We start from the raw sequence: 23,569 nt of genomic DNA, 5'->3' as shown, positions 1-23,569 counted from the left end.
TTTTCCACAGCTAACATTTCATAGACATATAAAATGTCAGAGTTGAAGAGAACATATTTGTTAATCTCATTTGATTCACATTTTTCCAATAAACATGAATTGGGTACCTATTGTGTGTCAAGTAGTGTGCTCATCATTGAGTATTCAAGTTGGTATTTATTCTTTCTATACCTAGAATAAAGTCACTAATCACTAGAATATGTTTTAATAAAGGTGTGTTAAAGGTATAGAAAGACCTAACTCTAGGGGCACCTGGGTGGCTTGGTCATTAAGTGTCTGCCTTCGGCTCAGGGCGTGATCCCAGAGTCCTGGGATCGAGCCCCACATCAGGCTCCTCCGCTGGGAGCCTGCTTCTTCCTCTCCCACTCCCCCTGCTTGTGTTCCCTCTCTTGCTGGTTGTCTCTCTCTCTGTCAAATAAATAAATAAAATTGAAAAAAAAAAAAAAAAGAAAAAGAAAGAAAGACCTAACTCTAACTCTGCCTGAGACACTCAGGGAGGGCTTCATGTGGGGAATGACATTTGAGTTGCTCTTGGCATTTGGTAAACTACTTTTCGTCAATTGGAAAAGTTGACCAAGATTATTTTGGTATTGAAAGAAACTAAACAAGGGTATGAAAGTATTAAAAAAAAAAAACAAACCAAGATATACAAAGGGAAATTAAAAGCATTTTAACTTGTAAATTAATCCAAACTGCATTTGATGGATGAATATCCTCTATAAGCCCCCTAACAAATGGTCCTCTGATATCTAATAAGAATTTAGGCATATCTAGCAACTGTAATTTTCAAGAACCAAAATATATAGATTTGAGAAGAGATATTCGTATGACACAGAAACAAAATAATTACAGTAATAGTTTTTTAACCATGTGTAAAAGTGAGGAATAACAACAACAAAAAAGGAAAACATAAACTACTTTGAGCAAAACAAGAAACCTGTATGATTATCTATTCCAACTACCAACCTGAGGCTTGACTTACTGTCCTTCCTAAAAACCTGCAATACTGTCTATCAAGTGTACCTATCCCCTGTGGTTGTTCTATCTGCTTTAGCTTATACCAGAAAACATAATTGTATACTCCGTTTAAAGACTGGCACTGTTGGTCTTCTGTGTTTTTACGTAGTTTAAAGACACAGACACTTTCGAATTCCCAGAAGTAATTGAAGAGAACAAAGGTGTAATATTTTCCCCACAGAAGGTGAATCTTCTACTTTTACCCATATAATTTGCTGCAACAGCACTTTATTGGTCAATAAAAACATTTGACTGATTTTTATGAAAATTAAATATTTTACAACATAGATGTTTATAAAGTAAACACACAAAGTTTTCTATCATTTTAAAACAATTCAAATGGAATTTTGAAAAACATTTGCTGTTGAAGTTTATGTGTATGAAAAGAATCTACTGCATATACATATTATACAACAACAAAATAAATTACTCAGTCAATACATTTATTTATTAAATTCCATAGTAAGAGAATATATGAAAATAAGGATTTCTTAAGGTCTAGGTACCTAACTTCAAGTTATGGCTACCAGATTTAGAACATATTATTTTTTTTTAAGTATCTGCAAAACAACTCTAATAACTTTAAAATATATTTTACAGGTTTAAAGATATCTCCAAAACACTTCTAATAAATAGAATATGAATAATGGTCATGATCCTGTGGCTTATAAGCAAATGGGCACATGATACTTTTGGCAGTAAAGGTTTGAGTAGGGATCTTGATAGAATTTCCAGATGGTTGTCATCCTATACACAAAGAGGAAGGAGGAAGTTTTTGGGAATTCTATTTTATTTAATATAGCATTAAATAAAAATTATTATGCATTGACACACACAGTTAATTTGAATATGTAAATAATAAGCTCAAAGAAGTAAATTTATATTAAATTAGACAGAAAGAGTACATCGTGCCATCTATCACTATAAAATTGCATTTTTGAAGTGATTGAGAGTTGATTTTGAAAAAAAATTATATATAAGACTGCTCATGGGCGAAAATCTATGAATGAATAAATGCATGGGAAAAATGAATAAATGAATTGGTGAATGGATAAGTGTTAACACAGAACTATCAAGAATCCTCTAGAGTAGTGATGTGAGGAGCTCTGCATGCTCCCTCTCTGGAAAAATAACCATAACTGGTGAAAATTACTTTTAAAAAACAGCTATTTGAAATCCCTGGAAGTTGTCCAAAAGGCATATAGAAATTGGAGAAATCTTTATTCAAGGAACTCTACTAAGTCTCCATAAGAACAGTGAGAGTCTGTGGCATTTGCGTTACAACCCACTTCCTTCCTTCTCACCAACCAGCTTAGCAAGACTGAAATTCTATTCTGGGTGGATATAGCCAAGAACATAGGCTTTCTCTCCCACCACCCCAAGTTCCCAGTCAAGGGCTATAGTATCTACCCCAGAGGGGAAGGCCACCAGCATTTCTCATTCCCCATTCTGACTCTATGTTGCAGAAGTTCTATTCCAGACAAGTGTAACTGAGTGGTCAGGGGTTCCCTTCTTTTACACTTTTCCCAACTGTAGGACTGAAGCTCATGCAGGTGTAGCAGACCAAGATTACTGGACCTCAATCACCTATGTCTTAGCTTGCTCAGAGGACAGAGGTTCTATTCCAGGAAAAGTAAGAACAAAGGTTGCTGACTTCATCCAGTGCCACACTCATAGAGTAGGAGTATCTATCTGAGAGAAGCAGGCTTCTGTCCCTATCTCAATCTCTAGAGAAGTAATACAGAGGTTCTGACAAGGGGAAGAGGCAGATCATAGGAGAAGACCTCTGTAGCTTTCCCTGAGGGAACTGATTTTATTTGGAACAGACACTGGAAAAGTTCAAGCATAGCAGCACTGTAAAAACATTGGTACTGAGCCACAGGAGGAGGCTGATAGTTCTATGAGAGCAGCAACTGAAACAGTACACAAACTAGAAGTTTAATAGAAAGAACTAGGGAAACAGATAGGAAGAGTCTGGAATTGGAGCAGGCTTTAAAGACTGGATCCAACACAAGCAGAATAGCTAAAAGCTAAACAAGGTGATCAGGACAAGAGAGAGGAAAATGACAGCTGGTTAAAAACACCATCAGCCCTGATGGGGAGGAAGTCAGAGTGATGTGTACATTTCCAAAGCTGTGCCCATGTGTACTAGTATCAGAGGTTGCACATTTTAGGGGAAACAGGTCTCACTGAAATAGTATTGCCAACTCATTAAACAAATAATGAAGCGAAAGACAAACAAAAAGCCCTGGGAGTGAAGACAGGGATCACACACAGATTTGCTACAATGTGTTATCTGAAATGACCAGTAATCAACTATAAATTATGAGACATGCAAAGAAACAGTAATGTGTGACTCATTAACAAAACAAAAGAAAACAAAAACAAACAAACAACAAAAAAAAAAGCAGGCAACAGAACCCTCCTTTGAGAGGGCCCAGATGTTGGAAATATCAAAGACATTAAATGAGCTATTATCAATACGTTCAAAGAATCAAGGGAGTTCAAACAATGTCTCATCAAATAGAGAAGATATATTAAGACATATAAATTATTACAAACTAAAATGATTCTGGAGTTGAAAAGTACAATAACCAAGATAAAAAAATTCACTACGAGAGCTCAACATTAGATTTAAGCCAGCAGACTAAAAAATCAGTGAACTTAAAGATAGCTCAATAGTGATTGTGCAATCTGATCAAAAGAGAGAGAAAAAAAAAATGAAAAAAAAAATGTTCAGAACCTCAGAGAGATGTGGGCTACCATTAGATGAACCAACATATGTATAATAGGAGTGGCCATCCAGAGAAGAGAGAGACAGAAAAAAAAAATCAAAACAGTGAGGGCTGAAAAACTTCCCAAATTTGATGGAAAACATTAAACTGCATCCACCAACTCAATGAACCAAAGTAGGAGGAACACAAAGAGATCCATAGCCAGACATATACACATGATAATAAATGTTGAAAGCTCGGAAAGATAAATGCTTGAAAGTAGCAAGAGAAAATAGCTGGTCATGTACAAGAAACACTTAATAAGATTAACAACTGACTTCCAATCAGAACAATGGAGGTCTAAGGCAGTGGGATGATATATTTGAAGTGCTGAAAGAAGTTTAAGAAGCTGTCAACCAAGAATCTTACATCCAGCAAAACTAACTTTCAAAAACTGAAGGTGAAACAAAGGCATTCCTAGATAAACAAAAGCTGATAGAATTCATTGCCGGAAGAGTCACTTTAAAGAAATACTAAAGGAAATTCTTAAAGCTAGAATTGACAGTACACAATAATATGAACTCACATGAAAAAACAAAAAAACTGGTAAATAAAATTTTATAGGTAATTATAAAAGTATTAATTTGTATTTCTTCTTTATCTTAAGTGATTTTAAAAATAGTATAAAACAATATTAATATACTAGCATTGTTAAACCTGCAACATATGGAAATCAAATATACTTGGCAATAACAGCACAAAGGAAGTGGGTGAAAGCAATGTTGCATTGAAGTAAGAAAGGACACCATATGGTAACTTGAATCCACAGGAAGAAATGAAGAAAATCAAAAATAGTAAATAAGAATATTATATAACAAAGCCTATAAATATATACTTGCTCTTATTTCTTCTTTCAGCTCCATTAAAATATATAAGATTATGTAATTATATAAAGTAATAATTACAAAAACATATTATTGCATTTTAACATATATAGACATAAATTTATTAAAATAATAGCACAAAAAAAGGGGAAAGGGGAATAGAGCAATATAGAATTAATATTTATATCTCTTGCTGTAATTAAGGTAGTGTGAAAGTAGATTCATATAAGTTAGGATGTATTTTGGAAACCCTAGAGCCACAAAGAAAATAACTCAGAAAATGTATTGGAAAAAATTCACTAAAATAATTAAAACATGACTAGAAAATACTCATTTAATGCAGAAGAAAGCAAAAAGGAGGAACAGAGGAACAAACAATGAAATACAAAAAAAGGAAAATAAGAGAAAAATACAATCATATTGATAATAATATTAAATATGAATGAATTAAAAATCCAATCACAAGGCAGGGATTGTCAGGCTTTCTTTAAAATAAATGAGTAAGTAAGTAAATAAATAAATAAATAAGACCTAAGTATATGCTACTAATATGAGACACATGTTAGATTCAAAGATAAAAGTAGATAAAACTAAAAGGATGTCATGTACAATGCAACCATAAGAGAGCTAGAGTGGCTTTACTGATATCAGACAAAAATAGGCTTTGTGACTAATAATATACTCCTCACTATTAGCAGGAATAATAGGGAATCTATCTGCTCATGAATCTGTTGAATGGCAGACATCAGGGATATAATGAAAGTTGGGTGGTGGTTACTTAGTCTTTATGTCTATCTGTTCACATGCTACTAAAAGCTCACCTCACTCAAGAAAATATCTTGTACACAAAAAAGAAGAGTCCTTTACCTCCTGGGCTTCAGTTTGTGTGTTAATATTCTGGACCTATGGCTGAGTGGTAAATCTGCTGAAACTGCTAGTACTTTCTGAATATTTAAAAAATAGTCCTTTCAACTGGCAATAAAAAAAAAAATCTCCTAGTGTGTACCCTAGGGATAGCTGGTCTAGACAGATAGATATTAGATTCTAAGGTGTCTTCAATTTAACAGAGCTCCTGTTCTGATTCATACAGATTAATTAGTACTTATATAATTCTAACATAAGGGACATAAGGAATCCCTAGAGAAGAAAGAAAGTGAGCTTCTAATACTTTGAATATGCTAGCCTTTTAAGAAAAAACTTTCTCAAGAAATTGCTAACTTGGAAGCATTTTTATGTAAGAAACTAAATCTACATGATCAAAGTGAATCTTTGGAGCTATCAAACCAGTTTAATAGTTTTCACTTAAAAATAGTTCCATAAAAAGCACAATGAGATACCACATCACTTCACATGAAACATGATGGCTTAAAAAAACTGAAACAAAACAGAGAATACCAAGTATTGATGAGTGTGGAAAAACTGGAACCCGTACGCATTGCTGTGCAGCTGTTAGGGAAAACAGTTTGTCAGTTTTTCAAAATGTTAATCATAGAGCTATTAAATGACTCAGTAACTCAACTCTTAGGTATATAAACAAGAAATTTGACAACTTCTGTTCACAAAACCCAGGGAGTTCGCCCATGGTTTAGTCTTTAGCTTTGTGAAAGCTGTTTCTACCACAGCCCTTTTCCTTTATACTACAAGGGACGATTTTTTTCTATACTCCAGTGGAGCTCCCTTTGTCCTGCTATACATCTGTATTTAACATTGGTTTGTGAAATTGTAATTTCCTGAAACAAGTTTTATAAGTGCATTAAATAATGATTTTGGGGTAGAGGAAAACCAGGATTACAAGATTATTGAATATTAGCAAACATTACCAGAATGGTAATGTTAAATGGAAGAGATTAAGATTCCATGCTCCATGGGGTGCCTCTCATTTGGTAAGTGTCTGACTCTTGATCTCAACTCAGGTCTTGATCTCAGGATTTTGAGTTTAAGCCCCAAGATGGGCTCCACACTCACTTAAAAAAAAAAAAAAAAGAAAAAAGAAAGATTCCACACCCTTGAAAAATATTGTAACAAATCCTTAAAACAAATTTGGCATAAAAAACTTACAACTTTCTGAATTATCTAAGATGATAGTATTTTTTTTTTTTTTTAAGATTTTATTTATGGGGTAGCTGGGTGGCTCAGGTAAGTAGTTAAGTGTCTGCCTTCGGCTCAGGCCATGATCCCAGAGTCTGTGAGGACAAAGTTCTTTATGCTATTAAGAACCAATTAACCCACAGATAGCACTTTACAATAAGGCCAGTTCCAAACTCTGTTGCCACTGCCCCATTCTACCCAATACCTACCTTTTATGAGCTTTTTTCTACAAAAACGTACTTCCTTCATTAACACATCATTTAGCATTATTTCTAAAAACAAACGTTAATGAAAAGCTATGAGGAGCCAGTTTAAAAAATCATGACTCTGAAAAAAAATAAAAAAAAAATAAAAAATCATGACTCTGTAAACACATAGTACCTCGTTAATTAGTATCTGAATAGATAAAAGCATTTTTTTTACACATGATGTTTAAAAGGTAGGCATGTGCAGCTTTCATATTTGGAAAGAATGAGAAAATAGTAGGGTTCTGTTTTTCATGGTATTGCTGACATTTACTAAAAAACACTCCTAACTTATAAAACCTGATATTTTTGGTGAAAATAAAGATTAACCAGAAGTGTGGAAGGCTCATTTTCAGTTGCTGTATTTGTAAAACAATCCCACTCACCCAACCAAAAACGAAATACTGATGAAAATTTATAGGATATCCCAAAGGAATTTAATTTGGAGGATTCAAGGAAGCTGATTTACCAACAGCGAAGTGTTCATATTATCAAAGGAGCTACCTAAACTCCATACTCTAGCACCAAATAGAGAGTAGAAAACAATGTCAAAAGAAATTTAAACAGACTGTGGGGAATTTTGCACTAGCCCTATAAATTTAGGTATGGAAGAGGGCTTTCAGTGAAATAAATAACCATAATCTTACTTATGAGAGTATGCACTTATATAAAATTCTCTCCTATTATAAGCTATTCCATGTATCAATTGCAAAGTGATTATGACAGCCATTTTCCTTATAAGCAAGTACACACTCCTTCCAGTTATTATGAGAGGTGCTTTAGACTAAGAGTGAAGTTTTAAAATAAAATACTGCCAGCCTGCAAAAAATATGATCATTAATACTTCTTTGCTGGGCTTAATAAAAGACATATTTAGATGTTAGCTATCCTTAGGTCTTCATGTCATACACATTAGTATTTTAGTCATATTTATTCACCAATTTAACAGACTAAGCAGAATTCGTTATATTGATCAAGATGTAGATTGCTTTTAGAAAAGTTTTATCCATCCTTATTCCTCTTTTTTTTTCTGCTCACACTAACACATACACACCTATAAATGATAATTTCTTTACCAAAAATAAAAGAGCTCAGAGGAATAGGGAAAGCACCAACAATCAAGCACTTTGCTTACTCTTCAGTTATTCTCTTTAGCACAACTAAAACAAAATCTGGTTTCAGTTTCCTTGGACTAGAAAGGTAATTCCTTGAACAACTTCAATAGGCTGAAAAGGGTTTTAATGAAATTATGACAAAGTACTTAAAAATAAGTGGTAGATATGAGCATTCTAATTAAAATAAAGAAAATAACTGAAAGTGATTGTATTTGATAGGTCTTTCCACTCCATTTTTAGCCTGAGAACCACAAAATGCACCTGAATTCCCATTACACAGTCAGTAATCATAATAAGCACCAATAAGCTGCCATTATGGGAAGTGCTGCCAAAGGGACAATGAGTCTGGCCAGCCCTAGAGGAGTACCTGAAGCCTTATACTACCAGGTCTATAAAGCATCAGCATTATTATTTACTTAAATGTTTATTCTTAAAAGGATTTAAAATTATCTACATTTCAAATGCAGCCTCACTCAAAGTAATATTCATGAAACCAAAGGTGTGATATTCTAGTTCTATATTTTTTCTAATACAGTACATTAATGCATTTAAATAATAGCCCCTAAGATGATCTCAGATGCCACTAATGGTACAGGCAAACACATTTAGTGAAAACAAACTATCTTTTATAATTTTCAACCTGATTTCTTTCTCATAGAAAACAGTGATGAACATATATTAGCACCAAGATTAAAAAGATTACTGTTCAGTTTCATGTCATGCTTGCTATGTATGCACTACAGTACATCATTTAAACTTTAAAACAGTTGAACAAAGGCAGCTGAGTTGATATATTGAACCCAAAATACTCATTGCCTCAGTCTCATATTGGGAAATTAATGAGCTTTGGGGAAATTGTAATTTACACCAAATGAAACCATGTATTTTGTATACAGAAGACAGGTTGACTAAAGGTTCCGCTTGGATCCTATCTTCGTTAATTTCAGCCTCTGTGGTTTCTGTAGCTGGTAAGAGTGAAAGTGACCTTTTGCCACCCTAGGGAGTGATTTCTATGCATGAGAGAGGAAAAAAGGGCAAAATGTGGTTCAATAGGACAACTCTGCCACTTTTGTTCCATAGAAAAATCTTTTTTTTTTTTTTGAGCTTTTGATCTTAATTTGATTCATTCTTGCCACTCAATCAGTACATTCAATTCCTTCCGCTATAAAATTTCAAATCACCTGCCTATGCAGCTACTGAGTGAGGACAAAGGTACAACCTATTGGAGTTTATTTTTCCATTGAGTTTATTCCTTATTGCAGATGAAATCATCATCAAAACTCAGAAAGCTGAGAGGACAAATTAGTTCATAATGATTTAAATTCTATTAAAATATCACTGTTCCCATGAACTCAAACTACCCAGACTTTGCCTATTAATATAAAACTCTGTAATGCCTCTAGATGTTCATTTTATTTATTTATTTTTCCATGAGAACTGGGAATGACCTTTTCCTAGCATATGATTTCTTTGTGAAATTATAGTGACTAACAAGACTAGGTGAAACATTCACTTAATAAAGTTCACAGCAGTATAGTAACAAATGATAGAAAAGAAAGCATGGATTCTAACCACTTTGTCCTCCTTTGGGAAAGCATCCAAGGAAGCAGAGTAAAAAGAGAGGAAAAAGAAGAAGAGAAAAACAAAAATAAGGCATATGTTAATAAACAGATTTTAAGAAAACAATCCTGTATTATTTTTAAAGTGTTAAAACACAAGTATTTTACAGAGCAAATGTTTATACTCTTCCCCAAAATACTCATTGTTCAAGCTTCCATTGAGAATGCACATATGCAGTTCCCGCTATGGTAAATACAAAAATTGGGTACTATAATTTCCAAAATTTTTAGAACCTGGATTATTACATCTTTATCTAAAACATTATTCAGAAAGAAATCCTAATTCACCATTATATTTAGTCTTCCCATTACTAAGAAGACATTTTATTAAAATGCATAAAATTATGTGAATAATTTTATCAAATTACTGTTAAAATATTTATAGTTACAATTTGGAAAATCTAAGAATGGGAAATATTTGTAAGAAATAAAAATAAGGAAAAAAGATGTTAACTATTGTAGCCATAAATTATTCCACAAGCAACATTTATTTGTAAGATACATTTCAACATTTACAATATTATAAGAAAAACCAATACAATATAGTCATACAGTATTTTTGACTTATGCCCAAGATTAAAGCAGTGCTTTCTATTATTTTGTTCTTCTGAACATTTTTTCAAATTGGATGGGTTTCGTAAAGACGGATAGACTAAATTAGGCTTGGATGTCAACTCCAAAGCAGAGGTACATCTTAGCTCAATGTCCTTTAAACATGAGTTTAACCCAAGTACTTTAAATATATCAATAGTTAACTGTATTGTTATTGGCTTTCCGCAAACCTATGGTGGAAAGTTAAAAACATGCCACTAGAGGTGCTGAGTCAGCATTTCCACTCTGCTGATTTGCACATTAGTCCTTACCACCCGCACCTTTCAGACTGGACAGTACCCCTAGGCCATATGGTTTGTTAAATATTTTGACTATCATTCTCAGGTCTCATCTGTGAGAACTCATCTCAAAATAGTGCATTTAAGAACACCAAAGAAGGGAAAATTAACAAATAGGTCTTGTGCACCTTTTTATGTGGCAGATGCTCTTTTAAGCCAAGGTAGTTTTAAAAAGGCTTTAGCATCACATACGATAACTTACTAAAAAACTTTTAGCAGGAAAAGAGGAAAACTTATTTGGTCATCAGAATGGCACTTAAAGAAAAATTAAATATATATCATAAAGACCTAGATTTTAATTATCATAATAATCATAGACAGTAATTATTACTATCTAGTTTCATAGATAAAGAAGCTGTTGTTCAGAGAAGTTAATTATCTTCCCAAGGCCACAAAGATAATAGTGGGCTCACCTTAAAAGATATCTATTTTACTGAATATCTTAATTCCACTAGAAGAGGTTTTTAGAATGCCCTGCTTGCAATTCAAATACACTACCAATGAATACAATATTGATAGGGAGATTGATTTTGATTTTAACCGTGATTTTCTCAATTAGGAAAATATCAAGAGCGCTTAAAGCTTTCATGTTATTTTTAAATATAACTTTGTACTATGTTAAATTGCATACATGATTAATTAATATATGAAATTATTTAGAGAAACACTGGGAATTCTTTAAGTATATGGTAATTTTAAGTGTTCTGTATTACACTGCAGACCTATATCAAAGAAAGCTCACCCAGACATCCCTATAAATAATTCTATCATACTAAGATAGGGAATATCATGAAGTACATTAAAATGTATTCGAAACTACTGGAATCTATCTAGTACTTCACAAATCATCATATTTAGTCCTCTTAAATGAGCATCTCAGTGCCTCAAAAACTGTATATATTTAAAGCACTGGCATAACAGAAGACCGGCTATTATTTAAGCCAAACAAGGAAACTGCATCAGGTGAGACTACACCTCACAGAGAAGAAAATGAGTGCAAAAATCCCCAAATCTAAAAAATCATTTTTTGACATACTCTTTAAATATCCAAATAATTTCCATGAGAGAAACTTAGCACTACATTACTTTACCATGACAACAAATAGGAAATTACTCTCACAGAAACTAATCATGGCTTTATATGTCTTATCTTGGGTTAAATTTAATGCCACACAGTTTACCTTATGTTTTACCTTCATTCAGTCTGAAACAACTGTTGCAGAAACTTCCCTTTTTACAAGAATCGGCCATAACAACTTGCAAGAGTTTCATAATTCATGATACTAAATCTGCATCGACTACATTCTTCAGAAAATAAATTTACTCCCACAGATAATCTGTTGGTTTTGAATGGGAATCGTAAATTTATTAAGATCCACATGCAAAGTACTTTTTTATGAATTATTTTCATCACTACTCCACTACTATGAACCTTATGAAAAATAAAGAAAATGGGAAAAGGGCACATTAATGGGTACATCTGTGCCCAGGTCTACTTTCTAACATGCATGTGTTTTCTGCTTTTTACCCACAATCAGAGTGACTCAGGGAACACTCACGTTGTTGGATCGCAGGGACACGCGGCCTCCACAGCGGGCGCAGAACTTGGTGCGGCAGTAGGAGCAGAGATGGCCACACCCGTCAGCAAACTTTGTCTTATGACAGATTCCACAAGTCGGGGCATCATCTTTGTGCTCTCCCTGGTAACGCCGTGCTTCTTCCCCTATTTTTCTCACTTGTTCTTTATAGCTTTCAAATTGTTGATGCAATCTCCTGGGCAAAAGGGAAAATGGTAGCAAACTAAGTAAAGGACAGAAGACAAAAACAAAAACAATTTTTCCTAACAGAACAGCAATACGGCTCTTTGAACTAAATCAAAACACACAAAACAATTTTTCCCACTAATCTTACCGCCAGTGGTAAAAAATGTATTCACATGTATTCCATTAGTCCCGATTTTGCTTACTAGCAATGAACCATATATAAATAGACTTTATATAATCACTGTTCTAGTCCCAACAGTGGGATTCACGTATCCACTCCATGCCTCTGCTTCTTTTAGACAAGCAGCTTTCAAAGTGTTTGGACTATGGAACTCGACACTTTACAATCACCCTCATGTATGTATACAACTGAAGCAAAAGTTATAGAAAATATTTAGCCTAACTATATATGATGTACTCTGGTATATTCTATCTCAGTCTATTTTAAGTTTAATACTGATTACAGTTTAAAAGAAAAAGTTTGCCGGGGTGCCTCGGTGGCTCGATCGGTTAAGTGTCTGCCTTCAGCTCAGGTCATGATCCTGGGGTCCTGGGATCGAGCCCCTCATCAGGCTCCCTGCTCAGTGGGGAGCCTGCCTCTCCCTCTCCTCCCCACTCGTGCTCTCTCTCTGTCTCTGTCTCAAAATAAATAAATAAAATCTTAAAAAAAAAAAAAGTTTGTCACAGTCACTTGATTCCGTGGCCCACTATTTGAGCATGGTGTATACCTGGAAAAATACTGTTTTAAACTACAATGCTATGCAATGTGTCTTCCACAAAGTATCTTCCTTTACCCCTATTCTTGGAGACTATTTATATATTCAATATCAAGTGTCTGATTTCATACAGAATGTAAAATGTTACCTTATACATTATAATTGAGCTCACTAGTCTTTTCATGTCACATGAAAAGTTCTAAACCACACCTTACAAATATTTAGATTTTTACATACCACAACTTCGCTTGATCTCTCTCAGGTTATATGTATGAGAGCTGCTACCACTCTTTAGTTAATGAATGCAACCAAAGTTGTTGAGGCAAACCATTTACCATAAGAATGATCACACTTGATATGATTCGAGTCTCCTCCCCTCCCATCAGCCCCAAATCCCTCAATTTTAAACTGCTACAAATAGAAACTGTTCGCTGCTCTGTACAGAACACTATGACACCCAGTGAATCGCCAGTGAAAGGATGCCTTAGTTTCATAAATGAGAACTGACAGAGTTGTCCCAGGCCTAGCCAACAGCCATTGGCCATTACAACAAAGGAGAGACTCCTGGAAAATCACCTGTGTACCTGAGCAAGCGTGTGGGATGTGACTATTCCCTAGGACACAGAGTACACACATGCTATTGTTAATATGGGCAGTTAGCTTGATTCTCTACACCTGAGATAACTGTGGGACCTGGTCCTCCCTGGAAACAGAATCAAGTAAGTTAGGTGTAAGGACTGTAGTGTTTGAAGTACTGGGATTTCATTATATTTTTCTTTTAATGTCAACAGCTCTTGAGTAGAATTTTAACAATTACTTTAAAAATTCTCAAATCCCTTTCCTGCTTTGCCAACTGATACTTCTTCTATTAAATTCCCATAATTAAAGCAAATGTACTTGCACTAGGAAATAAAGTAGTTTAGAATCTGAAGCCCTTCCCAATTTAAAGGCTAGCTAATTTCAGTTCATAGAAAGACATAGTGATATTTAATGAATGCAAGAATACCTGATTGACTTAAAGAGTGGAGTTATTTGGTACATTAAATTTTTTATGCTTTAAGCACCACCAATCTAGGCTCAAGTTGGTAGAAAACAACTGTGGATATCTATTATTTCAGAAGCAACCTTACAAAATAGCATTGGAAATCTTAAGGCTTCTATTAAAGAAAATAATTATTAAGGAGTGGGAGTAAGGAAATATCTCTAATCAAAGAAACAGATATAAACTCTAAGCATAGAGGGAGTGCATGAGTAAATATTTATTGTGAGAACCAGCAAATCAAATATATCTAAGTAAATATAAGTGAGAGAGCTAGGCTAAGGAAAAAGTTTCCCTATAAACTTTGCGATACAGCATATGATTTAGTATGGGAATTGGCAAACTTTCCAGGAAAAGGCCAGACTGTAAATATGTTAGACCTTGTGGGCCATATAGTCTCTTTTGCAGCAGTCAACTCTATTGTAGAATGAAAGTAGTATAGATAATATGTAAATAATAAGAATAATAAGCGTGGCTATGTTCCGATAAAACTTTATTACCAAAACAGAAAGTAGGCCAGATTGAGCCTGTGGACCAGTCTGTCAGCTCCTGATTTAGTATATGCTTTATACTGAGGTATAATTGTTTGAAAATCCATTGTTCTTTAAAAATTCAATCATAAAGGACTTTTGTCCATCCTATAGGTCCCATTCAAAAGGGGCTTTTTATACAATACACATGTGCAGGGCACTGAACACTGAGATGAAAATGTACTCTGCTACGACTCATAGCATTTTATTTAGTCACTCATAGTATATTTAACCATATACTATTAGTATTTTGTACATGACATCTTTCTTCTACCAAACAGTAAATAGCATTAGAAATGCATAGTTTAGAAAGATAGTTAAGACATACACTTCCTTATTAATAGCCAATATGTACTTGCTAACTGGAAAAGTCATACACAAATATTTTTTTCCTAGTCCATTTAGAAAAAAAAACAAACATATTTGCAAATGACACTACAGATAAAGGACTGGTATCCAAGATCTACAAAGAACTTCTCAAACTCAATACACGAGAAACAAATAAACAAATCAAAAAATGGGCAGAAGATATGAACAGACACTTTTCCAATGAAGACACACAAATGGCTAACAGACACATGAAAAAATGTTCAAAATCATTAGCCATCAAGGAAATTCAAATCAAAACCACACTGAGATACCACCTTACGCCAGTTAGAATGGCAAAAATAGACAAGGCAAGAAACAACAATTGTTGGAGAGGATGTGGAGAAAGGGGATCCCTCCTACATTGTTGGTGGGAATGCAAGTTGGTACAGCCACTCTGGAAAACCGTGTGGAGGTCCCTTAAAAAGTTAAAAATTGAGCTACCCTATGATCCAGCCATTGCACTACTGGGTGTTTACCCCAAAGATACAGACGTAGTGAAGAGAAGGGCCATATGCACCCCAATGTTCATAGCAGCAATGTCCACAATAGCTAAATCGTGGAAGGAGCCGAGATGCCCTGCAACAGATGACTGGATTAAGAAGTTGTGGTCCATATACACAATGGAATATTACTCAGCAATCAGAAAGAATGAGTTCTCAACATTTGCTACAACATGGACGGCACTGGAGGAGATAATGCTTAGTGAAATAAGTCAAGCAGAGAAAGACAACTATCATATGATTTCTCTCATCTATGGAACATAAGAACTAGAATGATCAGTAGGGGAAGAAAGGGATAAAGAAAGGGGGGGTAATCAGAAGGGGGAATGAAACATGAGAGACTATGGACTATGAGAAACAAACTGAGGGCTACAGAGGGGAGGGGGGTGGGGGAATGGGATAGACTGGTGATGGGTAGTAAGGAGGGCACATATTGCATGGTGCACTGGGTGTTATACACAACTAATGAATCATCGAGCCTTACATCGAAAACCGGGGATGTACTGTATGGTGACTAACATAATATAATAAAAAATCATTATTAAAATAAAAAAAAAAAACAAGTTTACACCAAGGACTATATATCCTGAAAAATCTTACTGCCACAAAATGCCAAAAATACTGGATAAAATATATAAAAGAATCACTTTAATTCCTGTTTGAGTTGGGGAAAAAGTGTGGAGCTCCTCAAAGGAGAAAAATGAAATAGGAGTGAAGCTCTGAAGCAGACCACTGTCCTTGGGACATGTGCTGGGGCTCTGGGACCAAGAACTGCAGTTTTAACTTTTATACAAGTGAACAAATAACATTGTAGTTAGGTATCCACCAGAAGTAATTGAAATAGAGTGTGTAATATCCAAACCAGTAGAGGGAAAAACATGGAATGAGGGAATAGTCAATCCACAGAAGACAGGAATTGAAACAAATTATAACCCCAGATGAAGCCAGACAATTAGAAATTATGGCACACGATGGTAGAAACAATCCAACACTTGAGGAGGCACACGGTATGTGTAATGGACTACAGCATCATTAAAAGACAAAAATCAACATGTCAGATTTTTAAAATTTAGCTAAGTGAGGTTTAGAAGAGATATACCTAAACTATAAAGGATGTTCGAAATAAAAGAATGAAACAATATATCCCCGTGAAAGACTAAGGACAACAATAACAAAACTGGGGTTATATTTATGGCAAAATGCATTATTAAAGATAAAAAGGGTAATCTATTACTTAAAAAGTATTCAGTTCATTTTGTACATAACAATTCTAAACTTAACTGCATATGATAACATATAAAGCCAAAAAATGATAAAGTTACTCAGATAAAGAAGCCCACCTTCATAGTAGGATAGTTTTACTGACCTCTCTCTCTGTAATTGATAGGCCGAACAGGCCAAAAATAAATGATAGAGGATACCTGGACAACATAATTAGCAACTTTACATATGTATATGTATATATCTGTCCAGTAGGATAAACATGTTAAGCTTATTGAGTATAATACTTGTTCATACATATTTATTTTGTTCAGTGGGAGAAAACATTTTTTTCACGCAGATATGAAATATTTCAAGCTTTCGGCCTCAACAGTACTAAAAATGTTTTATTTCTTAAGCTGAGTGGTGGGTTCATATTGTATGTTTTATTCTTTTTCTTTGTACTTTACATGTATATTATATAACATGATTTTGTATGTATGAAATATTTCATATTAAAAAAGGAAAAATTCAGTAATATCTCATCAAATATTAAATAACAAATGAGTGCTGTAAAGAATTAAAAAAATAGAATATATATGACAACATTAAAATATGCAAGAGTTGACCATTTATGCCTAATTAGTTTAAAGAAGAAATACATATGTTTAACTGCATGATAAATTTATGAAGTAAATTCCCATTTTATTGATGAGGAAACTAATTTTCGTCTAGGGCTTTGCTTTTCCTTTCCACCTGAATATATCATGGTAAATTCACATACTTCAGGTCTTATACTGGGCCCACATAAAGCAGGACACTTGCAAATGAAAATGTTTCTGGATGCAGGAAAGTGTTAACTATCAGGAAATGTCAGTTTTTGATCATGACTAATTGATGGTACATGAACAAAAGCTGACTATGGAAAAGCCAGAGTTATGCTGATGAATTCAGGCCAAGAAACTTCCACAGACCTTTTAATTCTACTCAGTAATACTTTCATTCGGTTTTCAACTCCTTAATAGTATTTATTCCCAAACTCTTTTCTCAAATTGACTTCAAGCTCCTGTGTTCTCCTGAAAGACTCAAAATACTACTTTGATGATTTATGAACCCAATGTTGGTTCCCTAAGTGCTTGTGCAGCTTAGGCCGTGGGGTTTCCCTGGCCACGACAGGTGGGCAGGCAGCAACATATCTTTCTCCAGTAGTCCATGGCAAGAAGGTTGGTAAGATAAGGCTTCTCAATTGAGGTATGATGGTGAGGTCTCTAGGTTCTCATTTCCTCTATGGGACATTTTAGGGGGAAGTTCTCTGCCAGTCTCTCTTCCAGTGGAAGAAAAATCCAGCCTTCAGAATAGCTCGTAAGGATGACAATTGCCAGGGGACAGTGTTCTTCTCCCAGAGGGTTGTACCTAAGTGGCCTGGGGCAGCTCTGTGACAAGTGCTTCACCCCACAGCTCGTGAGGCCATTCACTCCAAACTCTACCAGGACTCAGATCCTCCTGGAAGCTCTCCCTTGGTGGCGTGTACACATCTGGACTCTCTCATGTGTATTTAAAATTCCTTCCTGGTTTCGGCTAATAGTCCATGTTTCTACTACTAGTTTGGACATTCCCATAAGGAGAGAATTAAGAGCGGGAAAAAAAAATGCTGTTTCTCAGCCCAGAACTCTCTTGCATCTTCAACTCTCTTTCTTCATAGGCTTCTTCCTCTCCTTACAGGTGGGACTCCCTTATTCTTCACTGAGAAAAAAAGTCCAACCAAAGTCCCTATCAACCTCTCTAACTTATTTTCCCACTGTGTTCCTTTTTGTCAGAAGACACTACAAAAGGAAAAAAGGATGGAAAGAAGGCAGGGAGGAAGGAAGGGAAGGAGGAAGGTATGGCATTTATTACTCTCACTTCTTCAAAATCTACTTACTTGGTAACCTTCTGCAGTGTTCTACTAAACTGTCTCTTAAAAATCAACCTTAATGCCCTCTTCTCAATTCGTACTCCCCTTACATTACTCTGATATCTTACTCTGTCAAGATGTGGTCCTCATAATAAATTTTGCTTTTGGAATCAGGATATTGGTAGTGAAACTATAAACAGCATTTTTATTTTTTGTATCTGATGTTTTAATGCTTTAAACCATATCAAATATGTGACAGTGTTCTATTATGAATAATAAATGGAAATACATATTTTATTATGCAGTATTATAAATGCCAGTAAATTTCAGTAAATGCAGGACTGCAAATGCAAAATCTTTTTTTATGAAATTTAATTGTATATTTTAATTTTAGAATTAACACTATATTTTTATTGATTGGTAAGGTTGAAAATACATATGATCACAAATCTCAGATTTAAATTATCTAGATAGAAAATGGAATGTTATGAAATATGTAATACTATCAAAAGAAAAGCACTGATACAGAAACCTTGGTTTTCTCCCTGGATGGAATTTTTTCCCCATTGTTTCACTATGTAATAATCATTGCATTATTTTAACATCTGTGCACTCAACTCAAGAAATTCCAAGATTCCAGTTGTAAACAAGTTGTTTGGGTGATTAATGGCACATATTTGAAGGAAATAAAGACGAATGCCTAAAAATCTAAATATCATTCTCTAAATGTCTAAAAACATTATTCTATAAATGTGAAATAATTTAAACAGATAATTACTAATGACATGCTCACCTAATAAGTATTTGTCGATCACTTACTGTAAATAAGGTACATAGCAAGATGCTAAATGATCGTAATGGTAGAATGCAGAGAAATCTTTGTAACTGGCATAGTACCTCAGCTATTTCTACTTTGCATTTTTCCTTCCTCCATCCCCAAAGTGGTCAGAAGCTAGAAGATAATCACACCTTTCTTCCTGGCTATTCTTTTCAAAGTCTAGGCTAGATTTGCCTAGACTAGGAGGGGTTGGGTGCTAGTGCTTTGAAATTTCAAGAGCCTAAGTGGCAGGAAGGAAGGAAGGTAAGGGCTTTCCCAAAGATGAAGTGAGGGCAGAGACTAGGGTAATCTACGCATAGCAGTCTGAAATGGAGAACTGCTTTGGGATGTGCGTACAATGCGGAGAAGGCATGGGTACTGAAAACAGTGAGGATGGCCTATGTGTTCCTTCCCAACCTTGGAACAGGACACATAAAACAGAGTACAATAAAGGCCTCATGAAGTTAGTGACACGGAGATAAAAGCCAGGAGAGCTCTTCTGAGAAGGTGAGATTGGTTAAGCACCTCCAGTAGCCCTGGGGGTGTCCAGGAGAAAGACCTGACAATGAAGGAAATTAAACATTTTGCTAGCCAGTAGGTTGGAGGCTTGCTTTAAAAGATTTTCAGCCTCACACTCTATTGTCAAAAAATTCACACTAACCTCAACTCTAAAGCACAGTTCTTTATTCCAAGGAGGGTACAGTCTACTTAGGAAGTAAGTTATATATAAACATAATTTAACAGTTTATGGCAATATATACCAAGTGACAAGGAATGGAAGTAGATTGTTCCATACAGAGTAACAGTTCTGGGTAAAATATTCAGGGAGATTTCTTTGGTGTAGCTAGTCAAAAACATTTTCCTAGGTGATTTACAACTTGGACTATTTTCTGAATACTAAAAGTACGGTACGTGGTAATGTTAGTAGCACCACTAAAGCAAAGAAAGAGGAAAGCACGCTAAGATAATAACTACACAGCTGTGAAAGCTCTCAAACTTCTCAAAGATGGAAGCTGAAATTAAATTATCTTTTAGTGTCTTTGCAAATAAGTGTCTTTTAGTGTCTTATCTTTTATTATCTTTTAGTGTCTTATCAGCAAATAAGCACCCAATTTATATGTTCTAATGAATGACAGCCCAATAATGACACGTAACTGATTGTGAAGACATATGTGCAGTTAAAAAATGGTTTCTCAGCCCCCAAACACAGTTGTCCCCTTCTTAATAAAACTGTCTGATTCTACTCTGTAACAGAGGAGCAGTAAAATTCCACTGCATTCCAGTGGTGACGAATTTTTTGTAATGATGCTTGGAAATAATAGTGCCTTGTGTTAGGGTTGAGTTGAGAAATAACATCATGGTCTTTTAAGCAAAAAGATGAAATTACGGAATTTGGTGATACAAAATTGCTGGAAGGGGGACAGAAGCAGGTTCTCAGCCTGATCTCCAAGAAGGATCCCTAAAACAAAAGACCAGCTCAATCAGGAAGTTGCAGGCTCAGAAATTGCCCAGATTGCTGGTGTTAGGATCCCACCACGTCAGCTGATGCATTCCGACCTGGAAAGCATCACGACAGCCACTCTGGGCCTGCCAGAGAAGCCAGCAAAATGGTTGCCCCGCATGCTGCGCTTGGCCCTCCGTTCAGCTGAGTTTCAATTCATCTCATACATCTGACTGCTGGAACCTAAATCATATCAGGAACCCTAGATGCAAGAGACTCTGTGAAATTTAGTTTTGAGATTTCTGGCTTCTCCATGAACTTCCTAGAAGGACCCTGGGACATATGCTGTAAGAGTCAGTCTTCCACTTCAGCTACAATTCTCTGATTCATGTCAAATTTCTTAATTCCTTCCATTGCGCATGAAGTGAGCAATACCTGAGTCAAGGACTTCCTAAGATATCTTCTCTCGTTCTCTCTCTTTTTTCATATACTGAACACACACTTAGTGAACACTGGGGAGCATTTTGCCTCCACCAGGAAATTTCTTGCGATAAATGTAGTCCCCTAAGAAAGTTACATATATGTAGCTGTCCCGTCTATTGCACCTTATAAAAAGGCTGCAAGAAAAGCAAATCAAAGTAAAACTCAGACTCACATACAAAGCACATATATAAAAAACAAGCCAAAAAACCTTTTTGTAGTGGTAAGATGCATAGCACAAATTTACCATCTGTGGTGAAGACTCTCACTATTCTTCACGTGGATTATTTTGTCAACTTTTTAAACTAGGCTCTGGCCAGTGGATTTCCCCACTCTAGTGCATCTTTCATATCGTCTGAATGATCTTCCTAACAAAGCAAACCGATTATGTCAACCCACTGCTAAAATAGCATCTGTGAGATATTGTCCAGGTCTTCATCCTGGGGTGAGTCTCCCTTTGCTCCCACTTACTTATTAAACATCTCTCACAAGCACTTCTCAAATATCGTATACCTACCATTGTATCAAACACAGTACTTGCTAGACTTACAAACATCAATTGGACAAACATTTATTGAGCTCCAACTGCTTGAGTCTCTAGGGGGTACAAAGAAAACAACATACAACATAAGAGGATACTGAGTTTTACTTATTTTATTACTTTATTCAAGGCTTTTTGATAAATTTCAGAAAATGGTCTTTTTCTTTTGTACATGGGGATCATGTGCCCACATTAGAGACTGATTTTTTCTTTTCAGAGCCTAATATAATTTGATCATAAACATAAAACTTGGTTTGTTTTAACAAAATGTAACCTTCTAGACTCTGTGCACAAAATTAACGAAGGTTTATGATTGGCTATTATTGACTAAATAGTTTTTTGTTGCTTGGGGGAACAATTAGTCTTGGTTAAAATGTGTTGATGTATTTTTGTGGTTTTTCAGATTATATTATACATATATTATTTAATTTTTTTAAAGATTTTATTTATTTATTTATTTGAGAGAGAGAAAGCACACAAGTGGGTGCAGGGAAGGGTAGGGACAGAGGGAGAGGGAGAAACAGGCTCCTTGCTGAGTAGAGAGCCTGACACAGGGCTCTATCCCAGGACTTTGGGATCACGACCTGAGCTGAAGGCAGATGCTTAACCGACTGAGCCACCCAGTGCCTCACACATACTCTTATTTTAAATACAAGTTGCTTACAGGTTTTTAACATATATATCAAATATTCTTCAAAAGGAACTGATTGTAATTGCAAATTTGTGTAATACAGGTGAACTCACTTTTACAACAGTGTCTTCCTTTCAGCCTTGAACATCCTAATGCAACTTGAACCCTTACCAAATATTATAAAATTTTAACTTATCAATAATTTGTTAATCGCAATTTACTTAAGCTCATTTTTCACTTAACACCAATCTGTAGGAATATGACACACTATTTCTCCATATGACCATGTTAGCTTCCTTTGGAATTTCACTTTTATTTTCTCCTTCAATCCTTGTGAATCATTTCCGAAATTTAAGAAACCAAGTTGTACAAGCTTGAATCCAAAGCCCCCTACTTCTTTGCTAGGACTTGGGGTTCATTACTTTGGAATCATTCAAACTCTATTCTCAGAATGAGAAAAGATAAAGGAAAGATTCCAAAACCTAATTTTAAATGGAAATATTTAGGAAAATAAGAGACAGAGGATGAGGGACTTTGAAAATCACTGTGCACAATTTTCTCATTTTGTAAATGAGAAAACTTAGACCCATTACTTTAAGTTACTTACATAAGGTTGTAAAACCGGTTTGTGATAATTACGTCCTCTACTTTCAACTTTTCCACTACACTTTCTTATCTTCAGAATACTCATTTGAATATAGCTAAAGGCATGAAAAGTTGATTTGTGAAGGATGTTTACTTGGTGTTCTTAAATTGCATCAAAATTATCTTAGGGGCTTTGTTAAGAGGCACGTGCTGGGACTAACCTACGGGGCTTCTGATTCAGTAGACTTGGCATAAATTCCAGGACCCTGTCCTTTTAAAGGTCAACCCAGGTGATCCTGGTATAGATTATCTGGGGACTATAACATAGTAGAGATGCCTACATTAAGGTTAAATTGGAAAATGAAGGCTTTTTTTTTCATACATCTTTCATCACACTTGATAAAATTAATCTTCATCACATAAATTTTAATCATAAGTGCAAAATTTGAGAGACAATCTATAAAGAATATGCTGCAAAATTTTTAAATATT

General features: G+C 35.0%; 1 protein-coding gene across 2 annotated transcripts in view; it reads right to left on the bottom strand.

Annotated features, from left to right (window-relative positions):
- RIMS1 (regulating synaptic membrane exocytosis 1) overlaps positions 1–23,569 on the bottom strand; it is a 466,474-nt gene that overhangs the window by 259,821 nt on the left and 183,084 nt on the right. Inside the window, exons 3-4 of one of the 2 annotated variants that reach the window (XM_040643616.1) lie at positions 12,132–12,345; positions 9,636–9,647 (exon numbers count right to left, since the gene is read on the bottom strand). In XM_040643616.1, coding sequence (XP_040499550.1) covers positions 9,636–9,647; positions 12,132–12,345 — 226 coding nt within the window. Of the gene's footprint in view, positions 1–9,565; positions 9,648–12,131; positions 12,346–23,569 lie in introns of those variants that run through there. The other variant, XM_040643666.1, reaches the window with a different exon arrangement.

The sequence above is a fragment of the Ursus maritimus genome, unplaced genomic scaffold (genome assembly GCF_017311325.1).
Source record: "Ursus maritimus isolate PB19 unplaced genomic scaffold, ASM1731132v1 scaffold_29, whole genome shotgun sequence".
Classification (NCBI taxonomy): Eukaryota; Metazoa; Chordata; class Mammalia; order Carnivora; family Ursidae; genus Ursus; species Ursus maritimus.
Note: the sequence above shows the minus strand (reverse complement) of the source record. Positions and strands in the feature narration are given on the sequence as shown.